General features: G+C 41.1%; 1 protein-coding gene across 3 annotated transcripts in view; it reads left to right on the top strand.

The window, feature by feature from the left end:
* Positions 1-24201, top strand: part of SCYL2 (SCY1 like pseudokinase 2) — a 143299-nt gene that overhangs the window by 92468 nt on the left and 26630 nt on the right. For all 3 annotated transcript variants that reach the window (XM_029599733.1, XM_029599735.1, XM_029599734.1), the window contains 6 exons: positions 1698-1874; positions 7296-7418; positions 7916-8029; positions 10452-10584; positions 17186-17304; positions 17916-18016. In XM_029599733.1, coding sequence (XP_029455593.1) covers positions 1698-1874; positions 7296-7418; positions 7916-8029; positions 10452-10584; positions 17186-17304; positions 17916-18016 — 767 coding nt within the window. The remainder of the gene's footprint in view (positions 1-1697; positions 1875-7295; positions 7419-7915; positions 8030-10451; positions 10585-17185; positions 17305-17915; positions 18017-24201) is intronic.

The raw sequence follows: 24201 nt of genomic DNA, 5'->3' as shown, positions 1-24201 counted from the left end.
CCTTCCTTATGAAAAGACAGTAATTTTACCACTAATGCATATCCTATTGAGAAAGCAACAAATAATATTGATACAAATGCCTACATGCTAGTAAGATACCTCACCTCGGCCACACACCCTTCACCAAGTATAGAAAAACCACAAATTAGAAATATGGAGACACAAACTGGAGTGGAAAACCAAAAAAGCCACTCTGCATGCAGTGCAAACCCAGAGAAATATAGCACCTAACATAGTCCCAGGATCGGCAATAATGCACACAAACTAACCCACACAAAGTTACACCAGTATTATGGAACACACTCAAAACAGTAACAACCCTATCCATGAAAAGGCAACACTACAAATATTAAACCAGACCCTAAACACTAATTTACCTCCTATTAGGAAAACAGATCCCCACACAGAAATAATTGTAAAGCTATACTAATAAAAGTTACAAAACAGCTGTTGAACAGGAATAACATCCAACAATTAAAAACTCATAAAAATTGTTAAAACATGTCCAAATATCAAAATATTTCAAATCAGCAGACATCGCATAATACCCAATAATTAAAATGGCAGTCAATCAAGAAAAATAAATTTTAAAAGCCACCTTTACTTACCCTCTCCAGCAACTCTCCTACTCCTTTCCATTCCAGGCCAATAGCACTCACCAGAAGCAGCAAGGGCTGCTGAAGCTCTGTCCTCAAAGTCCTCTTCCTTAGCTCCACAACCAGTCACACTCACACTCTCAATCACACACGTCATCTTCCTGACCGGTCTCACACCCAATCTCACACCCAAGCTCTCACCGCCAAACCTCTTCTTCCTTCACTGCGGAGATGGGCTCCAGTTCTGCCGCAGCTTAATTCCAGCAGACTTTCTTTTTCACCGCCATGGGGATGAGTTCCCGTGGCGGCCTTGCTTGGTTGGGGTTCGACACTGCCATTCCTCCCACCCCCAGGCTATGCATTGCCCTTTCTTCCTGACTCACCGGCCAATCAAAGGCTGCCTCCCTTCTTCCTACTCCCACTGGCAGGTAGAAGGGAGGAGGCTTCCGATTGGCCTGCGCGGGGGCAGGGCGAAGGGAAGTACAACCAGGGCAGTGGGACACCGGGAGCCGCAACACACCTGCCGGTGCTTGGCGACACACTGGTTGAGAATCGCTGGCATGGGCAATCATCAGAGACCCTATTTCGGTGGGTAAAACTTGTTTTCTTCCCCCCTGCAGATGCTTGACGGTAATAATCAAGGGCATTGCGACAAAGTTCTGCTGAGCTTAAGAAATTTTGGCTACATTGAGCCCTTGATCAAAATCTTGTATGCTCTCTAAAGAAAACATATTAAGGAGGAGACTTATTTAGAAAGGAATCAACACAGATTGAGAGAATTTGAAAAACAATTTAATTCCCCCCCCTCCCCATCAAACTAGGAGTGAAATATAAATTGCAATAAAAAGGGGGAAAATCCCTCAGATTTATCTAATGTTGGTTGGCCTTGTATTATTGTGAATGACTCAGATGCAGAACAGCATATTGACCAGCAGCATTATATAGAAATTGGAAAAAGGGCTACTACTGGAATAATTGGCATTCTTTATTAAAGATTGCCAGTGTGGTATATATGTGCTTGTGGGTTTTGTTTTGGTTTACGTTGAGTTATGATAGAACAGCACTGTATAAGGAAACCTCTGGATTTTTTTCCCCTCTCAGCGTGTTGTGGTGCAGCGCATTTTGCCATTCTTGACCTCAGAATTTGTAAATCCTGACATGGTGCCCTTCGTTTTGCCTAATGTTCTGCTGATTGCTGAAGAGTGCACGAAAGAAGAATATGTCAGGTTAATTCTACCTGAACTTGGGCCAGTGTTCAAACAACAAGAACCAATCCAGGTATATTCAGCATTGCTTCAGCTGCACGATTTGAAAAGAAAAATTGTCAATGTGTGTTTTGCATTCTAACATGTAACTATGTTTTCACAAGAATGTTTCTGCTTTTCTCATTTTATATTGCTGGTCATGCATGTTTCCTTTCATTAAGTAGATTGCTATTCTTTACTGGGTATAAACAACTGTTCCAAATATAGCATGAGGCCTTTTAATGAAACCTAGTGTGATTTTTATGCACCCAAAAATTAACAAAACCACTTATCTAGTTTAAAATGAGTAAATCAGGATCATAACCTGTCTTTCTACCCTCCCATAAGCTATGCTCTATGATCACACTTAAATGCAGTGACGTGCAATGCATACTGAAAATAATCTAGCTATATGATAACCCTTCTTGATGTGGTAATGGATATTCTCCCACATTTAGTGTCCTTGTGGATATTTGTAGTATCAGTCCCTCCATATACCTGAAACTTGCTTCTCGTTGATAAAATGGAAAGAGAACATCTCTTCAGAGAGTTGGTAGCTATTGTGGTGTTTCATAAAGCATGTGTTAAACATAGGGTAGCAAAAGGGAAGATGATGATAAATTACTGAATCAGTCCTTATTTTTGGCTGAAAATCTTCCTAAATTTAGATACTGAGCTTTTTGTGAAAGAGACTTATGATGGTCAATTTTCAAAATGATTTATGTGTAAACCCCAGTTCATGCGCATAAATCTGCTTTTGAAAATCAGTCAGGGGCCTGTGTGTGTAAAAGTCTGATTCAGTTTTACATGTATTTTTGTACATGCTGAGTAGAGGTGTTTTGAAGGTGTGGGGTTGTGAAGGAGTTAGCACTTATATGCATAAAGGTGAATTTTAAAAGCCTGGCATGCGCCAAAACTGGGAGATACGTGCACAAGTCAGGCTGGAGCACGTTGAGCGGACTTTAAAAGCCACTTGCTACTGCGCACACAAATAAAAAGCTTAAAAGGGGTTGGGGGGAGTCTGGGCGGGGCATGGGCATTCCAGGGTTTTAACTTAAAATTAGCGCACAAATGCATACACGCACAGGCGCAATCTGGGGTGCCCTGCCACGTAACTTTACTTCTATGGATGACATGTAGGTCATAAAATAAGGATAAATATATTGGTAGGATTTTATTGGTCAGGGCTAACTGGAGAAGGGAGGCTAGTAAACCAGGGAACTGGGAACGAAGTGGGAAAATTGATAATGGCGTCAGCGTGCATGTTCTTAAAATCTCCCACTTACACAGTAAAAGTGATATTTGTGTGCATAAGCACACATCCACTTAAAATGGCACGCACTTGTGCGTGCGGTCAGGCTATTTTATAACACTCACATATACGTGTGTATGTTATAAAATGGCTGCATCCCTGGTCACAGGCTGTTGAACACAAGCACATGTGTGCCCGTGCATCGGTTTAAAAGTTACCGTAGTAGTTTTTAATTTAAAAAACTGAGGATAATTTTCAAACAAATCCATGTGGCTGCATATATGCGTGTATTTGTCAGCATGGAGATCTACAATAGTAATTTTAATCCACTCTATTGAGTACGCTTATTTTATAAAATGCGTGTATGTATGCTTATGCGCAGATGCATGAAAAAGTGAATCATTCAATATGTTGAACGTGTACTTTTTCCTACCAGTTTTCAAAATATTTATTTTGTATGTGAAAAAAGATAGGTTTTGCTCATATAAAATCTAGTTTTCACGTGGAAGTCAATATATTTTAAAACATGTGCGTGTAATTGAAATTACCAGTTTTCCAATTCCTCTATCAGTTCTCCCAGTCCTTCATGTCATCAAGGTCCTCCTGGTTCTTCGGCCTGAACTCCTCCCAGTTTACCCAGACTTCCCACCCAGAGAAAAGTATACCATAAACAAGTCTGATATTTATGCAAGATAATTAGCAATTGTAAAATTCTATAAGTTGCCAGATATACGCACGTAAATCTTTTATAAAACAGCAACATATGCGCATAACTGTTGCCACCGCCCCTTTTTTGCACATGTGTGCCTATGAAATGTAAAGTTGTGTGTACTTTTGATGTTTATAAAATAGTAAGTACAGGCTACTTAATGCTAGAAAAAAAACTGAAAGGAGCAGCTACAAAAGTAAAAAATGTCCAAGAGGTGTGATCATTGTTAAAAAAAAAAAAAAAATACCATTCTAGAAGCACAGTACAGATGTATTCCACACATTAAGAAAGGTGGAAAGAAGGCAAAACTATTACCGGCATGGTTAAAAGGGGAGGTGAAAGAAGCTATTTTAGCCAAAAGATCTTCATTCAAAAATTGGAAAAAGGATCCAACAGAAGAAAATAGGATAAAGCATAAATGTTGGCAAGTTAAATGTAAGACATTGATAAGACAGGCTAAGAGAGAATTTGAAAAGAAGTTGGCTGTAGAGGCAAAAACTCACAGTAAAAATGTTTTTTAAATATATCCGAAGCAGAAAGCCTGTGAGGGAGTCAGTTGGACCTTTAGATGATCGAGGGGTTAAAGGGGCACTTAGAGAAGATAAGGCCATCGTGGAAAGATTAAATGATTTATTTGCTTTGGTGTTTACTGAAGAGGATGTTGGGGAGGTACCCGTAATGGAGAAGGTTTTCATGGGCAATGATTCAGATGGACTGAATCAAATCACGGTGAACCTAGAAGATGTGGTAGGCCTGATTTGACAAACTGAAGAGTAGTAAATCACTTGGACTGGATGGTATACACCCCAGAGTTCTGAAGGAACTAAAAAATGAAATTTCAGACCTATTAGTAAAAATTTGTAACCTATCATTAAAATCATCCATTGTACCTGAAGACTGGAGGATAGCAAATGTAACCCCAATATTTAAAAAGGGCTCCAGGGGCGATCCGGGAAACTACAGACCGGTTAGCCTGACTTCAGTGCCAGGAAAAATAGTGGAAATTGTTCTAAACATCAAATCACAGAACATATAGAAAGTCAGCATGGCTTTCTATATGTTCTTTACCCAGGGCAAGTCTTGCCTCACAAATCTGCTTCATTTTTTTGAAGGAGTTAATAAACATGTGGATAAAGGTGAACCGGTAGATGTAGTATACTTGGATTTTCAGAAGGCGTTTGACAAAGTTCCTCATGAGAGGCTTCTAGGAAAAGTAAAAAGTCATGGGATAGGTGGCGATGTCCTTTCGTGGATTACAAACTGGCTAAAAGACAGGAAACAGAGTAGGATTAAATGGACAATTTTCTCAGTGGGAGTGGACAGTGGAGTGCCTCAGGGATCTGTATTGGGACCCTTACTTTTCAATATATTTATAAATGAGCTGGAAAGAAATACGATGAGTGAGAATCAGATTTGCAGATGACACAAAATTGTTCAGAGTAGTTAAATCACAAGCGGATTGTGATAAATTGCAGGAAGACCTTGTGAGACTGGAAAATTGGATATCCAAATGGCAGATGAAATTTAATGTGGATAAGTGCAAGGTGATGCATATAGGGAAAAATAACCCATGCTATAATTACACAATGTTGGGTTCCATATTAGGTGCTACAACCCAAGAAAGATCTAGGTGTCATAGTGGATAACACATTGAAATCGTCGGTTCAGTGTGCTGCGGCAGTCTAAAAAGCAAACAGAATGTTGGGAATTATTAGAAAGGGAATGGTGAATAAAACGGAAAATGTCATAATGCCTCTGTATCGCTCCATGGTGAGACCGCACCTTGAATACTGTGTACAATTCTGGTCGCCGCATCTCAAAAAAGATATAATTGCGATGGAGAAGGTACAGAAAAGGACTACCAAAATGGTAAGGGGCATGGAACAGCTCCCCTATGAGGAAAGACTAAAGAGGTTAGGACTTTTCAGCTTGGAGAAGAGACGGCTGAGGGGGGATATGATAGAGATGTTTAAAATCATGAGAGGTCTAGAACGGGTAGATGTGAATCGGTTATTTACTCTTTCGGATAGTAGAAAGACTAGGGGGCACGCCATGAAGTTAGCATGGGGCACATTTAAAACTAATCGGAGAAAGTTCTTTTTTACTCAACGCACAATTATACTCTGGAATTTGTTGCCAGAGGACGTGGTTACTGCAGTTAGTATAGCTGTGTTTAAAAAAGGATTGGATAAGTTCTTGGAGGAGAAGTCCATTACCTGCTATTAAGTTCACTTAGAGAATAGCCACTGCCATTCTGCCATTTGGGTACTTGCCAGGTTCTTATGGCCTGGATTGGCCACTGTTGGAAACAGGATGCTGGGCTTGATGGACCCTTGGTCTGACCCAATATGGCATTTTCTTATGTTCTTATGCTAATTTTTACACGCACAACTCTGAAAATTCAACTCTATGCACACTGGCTACCTATTAAATACAGAATCTTGCACAAAGCACTCACCATTATCCACAAATCCATCCACAACCAACTACCTCTAGACCTGCAGTTCCCACTCAATCTATACACATCTGCAAGACCTATCAGAGCGGCACACAAAGGAACCCTTCAAGTCCCCCCAACCAAATCCTCTCGTCTAACTTCCACGAAAGAACGGGCATTCTCCACAGCTGGCCCCATCATCTGGAACAACCTGCCGACTGACCTAAGACTGGAACCCTGCCTGATTACCTTCCGAAAAAAACTCAAGACCTGGCTTTTCCTCCAAGCCTTCCCTTAAGCCTAACATTGCAACAATACTTTCATTTAGCCCAATAGACTAAATGACCGACCCAACCACTGTATAGACATACGTGCTCATCCTCCAGTTTTTTTTCTGTCCTTTATTTCCTGGCTACCCTAGCCCCCAAGTTCATTATCCCTGTTATTTGTAACTGTGCTTCGGCCTTCCTGTTATATGGTTATGTTCAGTTAATCCCTAAGTTTGATGTAAACCGGTCTGATATGAAGCTTGTCATGAAGTTCGGTTTAGAAAATGTTAAATAAATAAATAAGTTACAGTGCATAAGTTTTATTTATTTATAACTTTTTATATACCGAGGTTCAATTAACAAGATTAATTATCACTTCGGTTTACATTACAACCAGCGAAAAATAGTTGTGGCCTGCTTGGAGAAGGTATAACTGTACAAGTAATTCGTGCATATACTCCTCCAATTATCCAAGGATTTTCACAGTAAATTTGCTTTGGAAATCCTTGGTATAGGCAGACTTTCGTGCTATGCGGGCTGTTTGAAAATTATCTTCTTAGTGCTGTGCATTTGTCACAAACTTGCTTTTACACAGCGTGAAATGACCACCTCAAGTTTTTTTTTCTTTCATGCCTTCAGGCTAGCAACATGGTGAGTATTAGTTTCAATTTTCTTTCTCATAAATGTATCGTATTAAAAAAACAATAGACTGGGATTTTTCCCTAAAAAATAAAGGATTCTCTTTATCAGCAATATAAATCTTAAACCTTTTTACTTTCTATGTACAGATTCTGTTAATTTTCCTACAAAAAATGGACTTGCTACTGACCAAAACTCCTCCCGATGAAATAAAGAACAGCGTTCTCCCCATGGTGTACCGAGCCTTGGAAGCGCCTTCAATACAGATTCAGGTGTAGTAGTAGCATCATAGTGTAAATCATTACTGTATTTTAGCTCAACAACTTGTTTTTAATAATTGTTTTTCCATATAGCAGGCTGAGCCTTTCTATGAAATAGATTTTTCGGGGTTTTTTTACACAGTATAATTAGTTTCACATGCACATACGTTTGTATCTTCTCGGAGCACGATTAATGCTGTCAGAGTAAACCCCCCTCAAAGCCTGGAAATTCAGTTAAGAAAACAATACCCAAGAGAAACGGCATAGGAGACATGGGAAAACTTGGTTGAGATGGTTTCCCTTCTTTAAATTCAGACTTTTGGTTTCACGTGAGAGCATTAAGTTTTAAAGAATATATTTTGTGGTGGGGTCCTGGAAGACTGACCTCACTTTCGACAGACATGATTCTTCAATGAAAAACTATGGTAGCTTTACAAATTCAACCTTAAACTGATTGGATTGCTTTTAAATGATTATTTTTAAGTTAACACCAGTATGTTTCTTTGTAGGAGCTCTGTTTAACCATAATCCCAACATTTGCCAACCTCATAGAGTACCCTTCCATGAAAAATGCATTAATACCAAGAATTAAAAATGCCTGTTTACAAACTTCTTCTCTTGCTGTAAGTAAACCTCCTTCAATTTTATTTTAGTTTAAACTATTTATTAACATGCATATAACATTACATATAGACCTTCAAAGTACAGGGTTTATTGTGCATGCCAAAGGTTTCTGTAAAAAATAGAAACAGAATATTGTCCCCCTCCCCCTTTTTTTTTTTTTTCTCTTCTAACCCCTTCCCCAGATCAGTTCCTCAGACACATCCATTGCCCTAGCATACTTGCCAGGTTCTTATGACCTGGATTAGCCACTGTTGGAAACAGGATGCTGGGCTTGATGGACCTTTGGTCTGACCCAGTATGGCATGTTCTTATCCCATCAATGTGTTCTCCAACTATCAGCAGCTCACGTACAGAAGAAAGACCTTGTTAGAAGAAATTTAAGAACCAGTATTTAAAACCAGGCTTCTCATTTTTGGAAGTAAAATCTGAATGCACTTTTTTTCCCAAGTGGCCAGAAATATCTATTGCTTGAAAGTTTATATTTGAGGCCATGGTTTCTATGTGCATCATACTGTGTAACAGGTTCCACTGCTGCCAGAAAAAGTGTCATTTCCCCTCCAATTTAGAAGAATGGACTTTCTTAGCATCCCGATTAATCCAGAACTAGTGGGTTATGCATCTCTACCAACAGATGGAGATGGAGCAAAGCAGACATCACAGTATATATACCCCTATAGTGACATCAGCCTGCAATATTCTCAGTCTCTAGCAGATGATGGAGATGCATGTACCTACTGGGGATTGCATCAGGTTTTAGAAGGAGAAAGAGGAAAATTAATTCACCTCACTCTCCTGCAGTGATACCAAATGGTCCCCCCCCCCATTTGAGAATTCCTGAGATGATTTCTGTGGTCCCTCAAATGAGTGCCTTGGTCCGGCAGCTGTTTTATTTATATTTTTTTAAACCAACGTGGATTTAGCTGTTGCAACAGCTGAAAGGCAGTGGGTGCAGGAAGCCAAAGTGACAGTATATGCCCTCTCCCCCCCTGCAGCGAGATCAACTCTGTACTCAGCCAGGACTGGCTGAGCTTAGGTAAAACTTATAAAAAAAAAACAAAAACAAAAAGAAGTAAAGAACAGAGGTGGTGGGGTTTTTGTAGGGCTTCTCCGGTCTCCATGCTTGGCGTTCCGATCTGAACTTTATTGTATCGGCCTGAAAATCAGATGAGCCACTTTCTCCTAGCTTTGATGTGAGCAAGGACCACTTCTGTGACTTCTTGTAAACTGATCTGTTCTAGCGATTGATTATAGTCTAACTTGATACGAGTCACCTACCTGCCCTTTCCCTCGTCCCCTCATTTTCACATTCTCTGACCACCGGTGGATGCCACTGCGTCCTTTTTGAAAAACAGCAAGTTGGTCGTCCTATTTAAGAAATAACCTTTTGGTGCCTGCAACGTGTGCCCTGATCTTCCTAGTATTGGTTATATTCTACTGAAGTGCATTGTGCCTCTCTAAAACTTTCCTCATTTTACATAAACAGGCTATGAACTGCACTTATTTCAGGAAGCATCAACATTTTCTTTCAAACGCAGCACTGTTTTGCAAATGTAATAACTGAAATTTAACTATCCAAATGATTTGTAGAATGTTGATTTGTCTCTGTTAATATGTGGGTTGGAGTCCCAGCAACCCCACTAGTAAGTCTCCTGCTAGTGTGATGAAATAATCTTATATCTTGCACTAAAGTGTTGGGGAACAGCTTTAAAATCACTTCATCTTGCCTGACTTAAGTTTTTGAAATGCTTCCTGTGGATGTATGGCATTTAAAAGATAGAGCTCTAACCCTGAAAGGGTTAAATACCTCAGTAGTAGTTTTCTCCCTTGCTTTGGTGTTTGTATAGCGCTTAGCTGTCTTGTGGTATTTCTCTTCCTCCAAGTGTTCCCAAGCAGAATTGGGAGCACATAGGTCTCTCTGATCAGCTTAGTGGAGGCTTGTAGTGAAAGCAAGAACTCAATTAATGCACACCAAGCCCTGAACTATGCACTAAATAACTCTCCTTTTGGGAATGTAGAATTGTAAAACTTAGCTATTTATATCTGCACTGAAAGCATTTCAGCCTGCCAAACTCCGAGTTGGCTGAGTTGAACCACTGCTTTTAATATTGGTGAATGTAAACAATCTGAGTGTGTGTGTGTGTGTTTTGCTTTTTTATTTATCTTGTTGCATATTTGAACAAATGTAAAGAATGTGAAAATGGGATAGCAATCTTTACCAAAAATTAAGCAAATAGGACAGAGAGAATCTCAGATGTCCATCGATTTTTAAATTCAAAAAGAGATTTTCTCTGCCCTATTTGCTTTGTTTTGGGTTATTTTGTGGTGAGGGCAGTCACCTCTGTTCCTTTTTTTGCATAGCAATCTTTACAATAACTTAAACATCTGCTTTCTTTTTTTTAACATCTGTTTCAAAACCAACAGGTTCGTGTGAATGCCTTAGTGTGCTTAGGAAAGATTTTGGAATACCTGGATAAGTGGTATGTACTTGATGAAATTTTGCCCTTTCTACAACAAATTCCATCCAGGGAACCTGCAGTGCTCATGGGAATTTTAGGTATTTATAATTTTCTATGGGCTTCTCATTTTCCTAAATTCTTGTGTTTCTGCTTCTTTCGGTATTCCTTTCAGAAAGTGCAGCAAATCTTAGCCCAGATAAAATGTATTACAAACAGTGGTTTCTAATAGAAGTGTACCATGTTCATTACAGAGCTCTCTTTTTTTCATTGTGGCTTTGTATTGAGGTTTGGTTCACATGCTGTCCCACCTTTTACACTAAAAATGAAAGGCAGATTGTACCAGCTGAAGGAAGATGTATTGTTGCAGTTCATATATTTAGTTCCTTTGTAATATGAGCATCCATTAGTCAAAAACAAATTTTTATAAATCCTTTGTCAGCCTCTTCAGCAACTCACATATAAATATAGACTCTGATGGCAGGTAAGGATTTGAAGGCCCCTCTAGCCTGCCCAATTTTCTTGTTGGCACAGTGCCATAAACCACAGTTGATCTCTGGCTTTTTATTATTTTTTTATTATTTTTTGCAATCTGGGATCTTCCTTGCTTTCTTAAATTCAGTTACTGTTTGCTTCCTTCACTACCTCTGGGAGGCTGTTCTATGGATCCACTACCCTCCTTTTTATTTTTAATTTATTTTTTTACAAATTTTCATTTAATAAAACACACTACATCACCCTTTCTATGAAAAAATAAATATTTTCTGATTTGAATCTTATTCCCACCCTACTCCTTGGAGCCTAATACCTTGGCCACTTGTTCTAGGGTTGTTTCATGTGCATTATTTATATCCTTGAGGCATTGAAATGACTATTTTGTTCCCCTACCCCCAGCTTTCTTCTCTTCTGAGGCGTATATACTGCGGTATATTTTCAAAGGGACTTCTAGGGGTAGTGCTTTACCCACAGAAATGGCTCTGTAGCAAATTGCCTGATTGATACATGTGTAAAATTTGTGTGCACACTGTAAGCATGTACTTTTCTACACATGGGGAAGAGGCATTCTAGGGAGTGGAGTCTGGGTGGGGTTTTGACTTACACGCACACACAGCCCTGTGCACGTGCACCCCCTACGCACCTGCACGCGCGCACACCTTTTAAAAAGTATGCCCATAAATTCTCTCAGTTAAATTGCATGCACCAAATAGAAGATATAATTGTGTGGTGCATATTTGCTAGCTAACATATGAAAACTTAGAAAATCCCCCCCCTCCCCCCCCCCGAGATTTTTCTCTTATGATCTGGGGGTTTTTGTGAAAATGCAGTACCATTTTGGTAGCTATTTCCTGGACCCCTGCAACTCTTCTTATATCCTTTCAGAGGAAAAACCTCCAGAATTGGACAAATACTCCTGGTGAGGTCTTGTCAACAAACTGTACAGAGGCATTATCACCACCACCTTTCTACTGGTTTATGCCTCTCCCTGTTTGCCTTAGCATTCCTCTGGCTCTGGCCACCACCTTGTTGCTTTGTTTCTGTATCTTGAGGTAATCTCCTCACAGCCTGCTAACTTGGTCCACATCAGTATTGTGTGCTGCTCCTTTGGAATTCTGCACCCCAAATAGATAACTGCACCCTTTTTGCCTTGAAATTTAGCTGCCAAGCACTGAAACACTCTTAGAGCTTTCTCAGATCATTCCTCCTTTTGTCTGCTCTCTCGGGTGTCCATTCTATTATAGATCATACTTTTATCTGCAAAAGGACAAACATTTTCCTACTAAACCCTCTATGATATCTCTCATGAAGATATTGAATAGGACTTTTCCCTGAGGCTTTTCACTAATTGCATGCCTCTCCTCAGAGTGAACTCCATTTACAACCACTTAATTATCACTCATCTTCTCTTGTCCATTCCTTGGGGCCCTCTCCTAGGCTGTTGCTATGTGGGTCAATATCAAAAGTTTGCTGATCTAAGTCTCTGGAAACTCATACAAAAAATTGATCAGATTTGTTTGTAATCTCACTTGGTAAAACCATGATGCCTTGGATCCAGCAACCCACTGAATTCAAAATACTTAATCCTTTCCTTTAATAGAGTCTCTGTTAATTTTCTCACCATTGAGGTCAGACTAACCAGGCTACATTTTCCAACCTCTTTCCTATTTCCAGTTTTATGAAGGGCTTCCTCCTCCCTTCTCTAGTACTGCAGAAAATCTTCCATTTTCAAAGTTTGATTGAACAGATCCATCAGTGGACCTGCCAGAGCCTCTTTGAACTGCCTAATTAAAAAAGGTTATAAACCACCTAAGGACAATATATTGTACTAAGCGATGTATATCGCATATATCATATAAAATGTACAAACTGGTGAAAGATAAACATACATTAAAAATTAGATACACATGGTAGTTTTGTCCTGAAGTGCGATGGTTTTGAAAGAGTGACCCAAGAGAGAGTGAATATTTTGGGTGTCCCCTATACATGTTACGTCACAGGTTGGATTGTTGGGTAGATGGGTAGTGCCTGGGAACCCCAGTAAATTCAGAGGGCTATTGAGTCAGCTTTTACTTGTGGCTAGGCTTTCAATCACCACTTTCTGGAAGTGAAAAAAATCCCTGTTGGTATTACTGGAGGGCTTAGGTGCAAGAGTTGGCTATTATAGAGCAATTAAGATATGCTTTAAAACAGTGGTTCTCAACCTATTTTTTGGCTGGGACACACCTGACAGATGGTTTTCACATATGTGACACACTAAACATGTGATCATCATGGGGCTAAATGTAAATATGCACTCTGCATCCACAGGAATCCCCTTAACCCCCAGCAATGAGTGTAGAGCAGATCTAGGGCATTACCCTGTACAACTCGCCATACAAAAAAGATATTCTGGTTCTGATGACATCTCAGTAAAAGCAAAACAAACTCCTTTTACTACCAGGCACAATAGCCTTCCTTATGAAAAGACAGTAATTTACCACTGATGCGTATCCTATTGAGAAAACACAACAAATAAAATTGATACAAATGCCTACATGCTAGTAAAATATCTCACATTGGTCACACACAGTTCACAAAGTACAGAAAAACCACAAATTATAAATATGGACACAGAAACTGGAATGGAAAACCAAAAAAGCCACTCTGCATGCAGTGCGAACCTGGAGAAATGGAATAATGGATCTGCAATATTGCACACAAACTAACCCACACAAAGTTACACCTGTATTATGGAACACACTCAACAGTAACAATCCTGTCTAAGAAATACATTAAACCAGGCCCTAAACACTAATACATTTCCTATTGGGAAAACAGAATAAGCCAAGCTGCTATAGAGCCCCACACAGAAATAATTGTAAAGCTATACTAAAAGTGTTACAAAATAGCTGCTGAACAGAATAATATCCAACAATTACCATAGAAACTCATAAAAATTATTAAAACACGTCCAAATATCAATAAAATATTTCAAAACAGCAGACATCGCATAATATCAAGTAAATAAAATGGCAGTCAATCAAGAAAAATTTAAAAAGCCACCTTTACTTACCCTCTCCAGCAACTCTCCTACTCCTTCCCCTTCCAGGCCAATAGCACTAGTCGCTCTCTCACTCTCTCATCCCTTCCCTGACCAGTCTCTCTCAATCACACTCATGGTCTCTTTTATATACAAGCTCTCAATCACACACAAATGCTCTCGCACCCATTCACACCAGCTCTCACCCAGGCTTCTATGCACACCCTCTGACACAAGCTCTCACCAAAAAGTCTTCTTCCTTCACTGAAGGGATGGGCTCCAGTTCCGCTGCAGCTTTACTCCGGGCATTCTTTTTTCGCTGCCATGGGAATGGGCTCTCGTGGCAGCCTTGCTTTGTCGGAGTTCAACGCTGCTATTCCTCCCACCCCACCCCCGGGCTATGCGATGCCTTCCTCACCAGCCAATCAAAGGCTTCCTCCCTTCTTCCTACTCCCACTGGCAGGTAAAAGGGAGGAGGCTTCCGATTGGCCTGTGCGAGGGCAGGCAGAATGAAGGAGGCTTCCCATTGGGCAATGGGGGTAGGAAGAAAGGAGGCTTCCAATTGGCCCACGGGGGCTGGGAAAAGGGAGCAGGAAAGTACATTGGGGTAGAGGGACACCGGGAGAGCAACACACCTTTTGAGAAGCGCTGCTTTAAAACATAAGCAATTCAAATACAATCAAATCTGGAGGTTGTGTGTTGAATATTGTGTGTCCTAGGGAAATAGTTAATGGGAATGTCGTAGACTGCTTGTCAAAAGCCAGATCTGTGTTGGTTATGTATACTTTCTTGTCTTGCATAGTTGTTATCGTGCCGTACTTGTTATAGGAATATGTGTTTGATTTGTACTGTCTCATGTATGCCATGGAAACATTTTATGAATGAATGTTTAAAAATACAAGCAGGAGCAGAAACACCATAGTCCTGTAGGGGGTGAGCACTTCTGTTTCAAAATGTGTTCAGTGGCTCAAAAGATATTTTGATAATGCGAAATTTGTTGCCTTTGGTTGTGAAAAATTGAAAAAGCTTTCTTGATGTACTGTTTACTGATTTCAAAAACAGGATAGTTCTTATCTATAGTGGGCAATATTCAAGTTTTTACGTGGCAAAGCATGTTTTAAAAATTGCCTTCCCCTCCCCTGTAGGCGAGTAAAAGTGATTCATAGCATATGTGCTTTACTCGGATGGGGGAAAACAATGGTGGAGTGGGATGGAGGAGTGAAAGTACACAATTTTATTTTCAAATCTGTGTACTTTCCGGTGTGTACTTTGTGCATGTTCCCATGGCCACTGTTGGAAACAGGATGCTGGGCTTGATGGACCCTTGGTCTGACCCAGTATGGCATTTTCTTACGTACCTGTAGTGTGACACTGAAAATGCATCCAAAGGAAAAATAATTTTTCCTCCAAGGGGAGGTTTTTTTTTCGTTTTGTTTTTTTATTTACTCTTTATTAAATTTTTTACATAATCACAAGCATTAATATATGCCATAAATTTCAGATAATATTTTACAATAAAGCAGTAGGAATATTTAACAAAAAAAATAGATTCCAAGGGGAGTTTTTTGGTTTTTTTTTAATTTCGCTTGCAGGCCTATTGGTACAGAATTGCTCTCTTGTAGGCTAACTCTCATGCTGTTTTGGTAGGGAGTGGAGAGGAGAAAAGTTTCAGATCAAAATATATTGCTGGCAACTTATCTTCTTTGCAAAATCTAGTTTTATTTTTAAAATAAAATTGCATCATCAAACCTGATTTTTTCCAAACAGCAAAATATGTGCATATAGGGCACATGGTAATGCATACAAAGATTGAATTAGCACAGATTTGAAACATGAATAGTAGCTCCAGTTGTCAAGACTAGCCTTTAGCTTATTGCATCAAACATTTGCTAATTCAGCCCCTTTTGTGTGTCCAAATAGCCATACACTGCTCCTGTTGGTTTCCACTTTTTCAGGTTGATACAGTACAGTGCATCAGCCGAGCGCAAAGTTTAACACCCGTTTCGACATGCATTTTCGACACGCTCCTATTACCCTTTATACTGTAAGGGGTACTAGCGTGTGGAAAATGCGCGGCCAGCGCCCCCAAACTAAGAGCACTCATCAGATGCCCAAGGGCAGGTATTAACTTAGAAAGCACCAGGAAAAGTGTACAGAAAAGCAGAAAAAACTGTTTTTCTGTACACCTTTCGACTTAATACCATAGCGATATTAAGTCGGAGGCACCAAAAATATAATTAAATAACAATCTGCCCGCCGAAAACAGACGCTGGTAAAATTAAGCTAATAAGGAGGTGCTAGGGACGCGCTATTGTCCCTAGCACCTCCTTATTAGCACCCGGCCTAATTTAAATACAGAATCTCGCTCCCAGGAAAGGTACCTGGGCTCTCCTGCACCTTTTATTAAATTGGCCTGTACTAAACAAAACATCTCATTTATTTATTTATTTAAAGGATTTATATACCAGAAGTTCCTGTATAATATACATATCACCCCGGTTTACAAGTAACAAAACTATCGCTTCATTTAGCGGTTTACATTGAACAGATTAATCAAAGTAACAAATTAGTATATATTGCTAAACAGTTAATAAATAAATCTCATGATGACATCTGAGGAGTGCTTTACCTTGGTTTGATAGCACAGGAGTTAGCATTCAATAGCCATTTTATCTACAAATTTCATAAACCAGTGTGGTGAAAAGATGATTGCACATATTAAACTCTGGTTTCCTTTTGTTCTCTAATGGTGATATAGTAAAATCCACATTATTTGGCAACTGACATTCTGAAATGTTCAAGTAACCAGCATCTTGCCCAGGCAGCACCTTGTGGAGGCTATGATAGGAGTGGGAGGGGTTGGAGAAAGGAGCAGAGTAGCTCTTTCTGTGTTGTGCTCTGTGCACCTAGCATCACCCCTTTTCCCTCTTGTTCCCTACAAGAGACAGGAAACAGAGGGCTTTTAGACAACTACTATATTTGATTAATTAGCATCTTTTGTTCCTCTTGCATGCTGGATAATGAGGCTTTTACTGTACTTGCATTTGTATAACTCTATTCTGTTTCTTTCCCACACTTGTCTCCTACTTGGAGAATCTATTCATACGAATATCTGTTTTCTAAGCATATTTGTACAAGAAAAGATTGATTTATTGACAGCCTGCAGTGTGTGTTTTGTGTGCCAGGAATTTACAAATGCACGTTTACCCACAAGAAGTTGGGAATTACCAAAGAACAGCTGGCTGGAAAAGTTTTGCCTCATCTGGTTCCACTTAGTATCGATAACAATCTTAACCTCAATCAGGTAAGAGCATTTTGATTCATTTACTCCAGGATATTGTTTTCATTAGATGTTTAGATTGTTGCATCTTATCAAAGAAATATGTTGTCATTTAGGTTATACGGTAATTGTCAAGGCTCTGGCCCTCTGCAGGGTAGATGGAATTCTGTTCCTGACATTTTAATTCTGTAAAAGTTTTTTGTGTTTTTTTTTGAGGCATGTCTGCAGGGTAAATTATACCCAGACATAGTGAAAAGTAATTGGATATAGGCTTTTTAAAACTTAATACCTCTGTCATGTTATTACAGCTAGTTAACTATATGTATCATCAGACCTCACCAGATGTCCTTTTAAATAATGCTGTTCTTGTTCTGGTGCTTTTGCTTTGCCAGGTAATACAAGGAGTGTAAAATCATGACTAAGGGATCAAATCAGGGACCTTTCTCATGGCAGTACACTGCCATGAGTGTAAAAAATAGATAGGATTGCTTTTTTTTTTTTTTAATTTGACTGCAGTTGGACTAGCACATGGCAGTGCTGCTTAGCTGATATACAGACCTCTGTAGTACTGTAAGCTGCCACTAGACCAAATCTTTTTCCCCCCCCCCCCCCCCCCCAATTCTGTTTCTTTACAGTTCAACTCCTTCATGTCTGTCATAAAGGATATGCTTAGCAAGCTGGAGACAGAGCATAAAGTTAAACTCGAACAGCTTCATATCATGCAAGAACAGCAAAAGTACGTATTTTAAAATCAAGATTTTATAGCGCTGTTTTCAAAAGCATCTCTCTTAGCATTCTAAATTTTGATGTTTTTAATGTTTTAGATAAGCTTAAAAACCTGCTCTATACTTCTAAATGTAGTTAGGACAAAACATTGTGAGCTGTTTGGCCAATGTCATTCCAAAATGGTCTGAGTCTTGAACTTTGATTATGGGAAAGTTCTTTTGTTTCTACTTGTGTACATAAGTTTGCAGTTATTTTCCAAGTTAACTCTTGAGGTTCAAGGGATGGAAGGTCTTGGCACAAATGAGCCAAACACTTAATCAAAGTAAAGAAATCAGTGCAGTAAGATAAACAAAAAAATAATATAACCTGAAAACAAAAAGGTCATTAGTTTGATTCCATGATAGCAAGTTATTGTACAGCATTTAACCAGTTTCTTAAAGGGAAACGGATGTGAATACTTCTTCCCCCTGTTCTCCTACTTGAAGAAGACCTAACATTTTTCCTCCCTGTTTTCAGTTTTTCCAAGTACATTTTTAATCCTCCATCACCAGTTATGGTCCCTGATTCATTCAGGTTGTCTAGCAGAATTTTTTTTGAAACTTCCCAGCAGGGACCTTATAGAATTTTCATTACACTATGCTGTGGGTGGAGTGCCATAAAGAGAAGGCACTGAGGCTGGGCAAATAGATGGGCCTTATTTTTGTATTTACTGTTCATATTCGGTTTCTCTGGAATTGTGCCTTGAAGCTACTGTGGCATCTCATTATGTAGCACAGCAGTATGCTGTGACAGAGAAGTTACATAAGATATATTCCAAAGAAGAGTCAGTAGTGAGACAATCATGACAATCTGTCTGGGATCTTCAGAGCTTAAGTGCATTTTTTTTTTTTTTTTTTTTTTTTTTTTTTTAGTGGGAGGAGAATGTAAATGCATACCCACAAAAGCAGGATATTTATGTATGGGGTATTCACTATGGCTTTTGGAGGTTTGTCAACAGTTTTGGCTTTTCAAAATATATAAATTGATCTGATTCTTGGGTAAAAGTGTGGATATCTTGAGAATCAGACTACCGTATTTTTCGGACTATAAGGCGCAGCGCATTAAATGAAACAAAGCTCAGACCATAGGGCAGACTTTACTGAACTTTATTCAACTCTTTCACAATAACTCTCAACTTGTTCAGTTGTAACGAGTCGGTCTTAGCTCTTCAGTGATGATTCCAGCCTTCATGAAAGCTCGGATGACACTGGAGACTGATACCTTCTTCCAGGCATCCACGATCCACTGGCACATAGTGGCATAACTCGTCTCTCAGGCATTACATCACATCTTTCCTTTCCGATCAGTCTCTCTCTCATGCATGCACACACACACACACACAGGCTTCTCACTCCCATGCTGTATTCTCATACACACCCATGTTTCTCACTCCTATGCTAGCTGTCTCCACATGCACAGGCTTCTCATTCCCATAATCACTTTCTCTCTCTCACACACACACACACACTCCAGTCAGTTCCATTGTCTCTCTTATATACACATCACCTCTCTGACCAGTTTCTCTCTCACACACTTTACATAGATGATCTCAATCAAATGCTCTCACTTACACACAGGTTCTCACTCACAGTTACACATGCACACTCTCAATCACACATACATTCTCTTCAGGCTGGCTGGTTCTCTCATTCCCCCCCCCCCCCAGCACACATGATAGCTGCAGCAGCCTCCTCCTCTAGTTTCTTTCAGTTAAAAAAAACAAAACAAAAAACACAACTGTTCATTCCTCCACCACAAATCCATCAAATCCTTCATCTTCAGTGTCTGAGTTAAACAGTTGGGCGATTTCTACATCAAGCATGCTCGGGTCCCCCTCATCATTATCCGAGTCGGTCTCGTTGCTGCTGCTTAGCTCTTCAGTGATGATTCCAGCCTTCATGAAAGCTCGGATGACACTGGAGACTGATACCTTCTTCCAGCCATCCACTATCCACTGGCACATAGTGGCATAACTCGCCCGGTGTTGCCTCCCTATGTTGGTGAATGTGTGGTCACCTTCTGTCATCCAACGCTCCCACGCTGCTCTCAATTTAACTTTAAATGACCTGTTGATGCCGATATCTAGCGGCTGGAGCTCTTTGGTTAATCCACCCGGAATTACGGCAAGCTCTGAATTAGTTTTCTTCACTTGGGCTTTGACATTATCGGTCACATGGGCGCGCATGGAGTCACAGACCAATAGGGATGGGGATTTGTGAAAAAAGCCGTCCGGTCTCTTGACGTAGACCTCCCTCAGCCACTCAATCATCTTCTCCTCGTCCATCCAGCCCTTTGGGTTAGCCTTGATGGTGACACCAGCAGGAAACTTTTCCTTTGGCAAAGTCTTCCTCTTGAAAATGACCATGGGTGGTAGTTTCTGGCCATTAGCCTGACAGGCGAGAACTACAGTGAAAGATGACTTCTCGTTTCCTGTGGTACGTATAGATACCGTACTGGTCCCTGTTTTCTCAACAGTACGTTGTACGGGGATATCGAAAGTGAGGGGGACCTCATCCATGTTAGTGATGTGTTCTGGCTGGATATTCTTTTCTTTTATCTTGGTTATGCAGTAGGTGCGGAAAATGGCCAGCTTCTCTTCATAATCCTTTGGAAGTTGCTGGCAGACAGTAGTTCTGGTGCGGATGGAGAGATTACACCTTTGCATAAAACGAAAGCACCATGAAGGACCTCCTCGAAAGTCCTTGATCTCCATGTCGCGTGCTAACGCTGTGGCTTTGAGTCGAATAGAGACAGTGGAGACGCTTCTACCTGCGGTTCTCTGTTCGATAACCCACTGATCTATTTTGTCCTCCAACTGTGGCCATCTTGCTTTGTTTCCTCAGAAACTCAGTTTGGTCTTCTTTACTTGGCATAGGGCATCTTCTTGTTTCCTCCACTTACGCACCATAGATTCATTAATGTTGAATTCTCTCGCAGCTGCTCTATTTCCATGCTCTACTGCATGAGTTATAGCTTTAAGCTTAATCTGCATCATAAGCATGTCTCTTAACAGGAGCCATTTTGGAGTAGTGGGTATAAACATTTATTGAATGCACGCACATTAATGCTGGAGCACAGATACTGCATGGCTCAGAGTCTTTTTTTTTTTTTAATCGGTTGCGGTCGGGTCAGGAGGAATCCGGGTAAACCTTGAAAAAAGTGTTCTGAAGGGGTAGAGGGACAGCTTGTTATGCTTGGTGGTCCGTGAGCTATGTCCGCAGACTGCCGCACTCACCCGCTGGCAGGTCGGTTGCGCTCGGGTCAGGAGGAATCCGGGTAAACCTTGAAAAAAGTGTTCTGAAGGGGTAGAGGGACAGCTTGTTATGCTTGGTGGTCCGTGAGCTATGTCCGCGGACTGCCGCACTCACCCGCTGGCAGGTCGGTTACGCTCGGGTCAGGAGGAATCCGGGTAAACCTTGAAAAAAGTGTTCTGAAGGGGTAGAGGGACAGCTTGTTATTCTTGGTGGTCTGTGAGCTATGTCCGCAGACTGCCGCACTCACCTGCTGAGAGCATACGCGGTCGGCAGTAGCAAGAAAAAGATCGCGTTTAAACGCTCCACTTCTGCACGTGCTGATGCTCCTCCTCCTTCCTGCCTGTGCGTCACCGGAAGTAAACTTTACCGGAGCCGCGTGGGCAGGAAGGAGGGGAAGCATCAGCGCGTGCAGAAGTGGAGCAGCACTTGCGTTTACGGACCGAGAAGAAGAGGCCCGGTAGCAGGGCCACTGCAGAGCCCATCCTGTGGCGACCCGCAAAGAGGAGGCCTAGAGGTGAGTGAGAGCCTGTGCTTGAGACTGAGTGTATGTGACAGTGAGAGCCAGTGTGTGTGTGTGAGAGAGAGAAATGCATGCAGAATCCATATATAAGGCGCACCGGATTATAAGGCGCACTTCCGATTTCTGAGAAAATCGTAGGTTTTTATGTGCGCCTTATAGTCCGAAAAATACGGTACTCTGTAACACTCAAAAATGGGCAGTGAATATCAGTCCATTTCTGGTTGTAACTGTTATTAGACTGAATTAAACAATATCATAGATACAGTTGAGAATGTTCTGGAACCAGTATATCAGCAGAAAAAAAACAAACCTTGGAGCTTGTAGTATCTTTCATTGGACTAACAGAAAATTGTATACTGATGAAATAAGACTTGAGGATCTAAACATGTATTCTCTACAGGAGAGGCAGAGGGAGATATGATGCAGACTTTTAAATACCTGAAAGGTATTAATACTGCACAAGAATTAACCTCGGCAGTAACTGCTGTGTGTAAAATGCCATTCCATGACTCAAGCAAACTTTTTAGATAGGAATTAGGTCTTAAGTCCAATAGTGCTTTATAGAATTCAGCACATCGAAGGTGTTTGCCAGTAGACCCTAGTAGCAGCTTGTGCAAGGGGAGAAAATTTGAGAGGGTGTCATTAGCTTTCAATAATTCCTGGATGAAATGCCGCAATTGCAAGAACCCATAATGGTCCTTGTTGGACAAGGAATAGCAAGCTTTCAGCTCTTAAACTCAGTAAATGTCCCGATCTATCTCCAGAGCTGAAGCATTGTGAAATTCATAATCCTTTCTCTTGCCATAGCAAGAAGGGGTGCTGATGTTGACCAGGGCGGAAGAGAGGGCAACCCGTGATCTGCAAGCATGCCGAACTCTCCCATGGAACACCCAACTGCCTGCATATAAATTTCCATGCTTTCTGCATGGGAGATATCACATTACTTTGAACAATATATTTTGGTAACAATTCTGCTTTCATATGTAAAACAGAACTTAAAGACCAAGGAGCCGCCCAAGCTGTGTAATATTCCAAAGGAATAAAGTAGCTAGTAGCAAAGAGCCAGTCACGAATATGTCTAAGCAAACATGCCCGGTTATATAGGGCTAAATCTGGGCAGTTTAGGCCACCCCTTTGCTTACTTTGCATTAACATTGCAAGGGGGATACGTGAACGTTTGCCACCCCAGATAAATTTGCGTATTGCGGTGTTAATTGCTGTCACATTTGGGTGCATGAGCCATATGGGTAGCATTTGGAACAGATATATCCAACGGGAGACCTCCATCATTTTTAGCAATTGAATCTTCCCTGAGAGAAACAGGGGGAGAGTGTGCCATGCCTCAAGGTTTCGGAGCGGCCTCGGAGGGAACTTTCCTTCACCCACCCCCCCGGCCCTATCTAACCCCCCCCCTTACTTTTATCGCACGATTTACGCCTGCAAAAAGCAGATGTAAATCTGCGCGCGTCGGCCGGCTGCCCCGTCCATGTTCCTGTCCCGGGGGTTGGTCCGGAGGCCGCAGCCACGCCCCGGGCCGAAACCACGCCTGCGTCGCCACCCCCGAAACGCCGCGTCACGCCCCCGAAACGCCGCGTCGTTCAGCCACGCCCCCTCCCGCCCCTTTTTAAGAAAACCCGGGACTTACGCGTGTCCTGGGGCTCTGCGCGCGCCGGCGGCCTATGCAAAATAGGCGCGCCCGCGCGTGAGGGCCCTGCGCGCGTAAATCCGCCCGGATTTACGCGCGCAGGGCATTAAAAATCCGCCCCTAAGAGTATATAAATGGTTTGGATTGGCCGAATTCGCACACCCAGGTATTTAAGGTCAGTAGATACCCATTTCAAGGGAAAAGCCCCCGGCCTTTGACTACTTAATTTCCCAGTTATGTCCAAGGCCTCAGATTTCTACCAAACTCCACTTGAATTTGGAGCACCTCAGGTAGCGAGATGGTCAGGTTACTAAGGAAAATTAGCATGTCATCTGCAAAGGCGGCTACAGTGAAGGATTGTTGTGCCCCTTGAAACCCCTGTATTTTGTCTGAGTTGCCTAGTCGTCGCAGTAAAGGATCTAGTGACAGGATGGGGGATAGAGGGCAGCCCTGCCATTCCCCCCGTTGAATTTTTATGGTCTCAGAGATAGTCATTCGCTGCTAAATAGGATTCCGGTGACCGGTATAACATCTTAATCCAGTGCAATATGTTGCCCTGAAATCCGAACCTCTGTAGGACAGAGAACAGATAATCCCATGCAACCCTGTCAAAAGCTTTTTCGGAGTCGAACCCACATCACGTGATCTCTTATTTCTCTTTAATCATATTCGCAATTCCTCAAACAGCACTTTTCAGTGCTATGTCGAATCCCAAAAAAACTGGGTTTAAGTACTGT

Source organism: Rhinatrema bivittatum, chromosome 4 (assembly GCF_901001135.1).
Source record: "Rhinatrema bivittatum chromosome 4, aRhiBiv1.1, whole genome shotgun sequence".
NCBI classification, from domain to species: domain Eukaryota; kingdom Metazoa; phylum Chordata; class Amphibia; order Gymnophiona; family Rhinatrematidae; genus Rhinatrema; species Rhinatrema bivittatum.
Note: the sequence above shows the minus strand (reverse complement) of the source record. Positions and strands in the feature narration are given on the sequence as shown.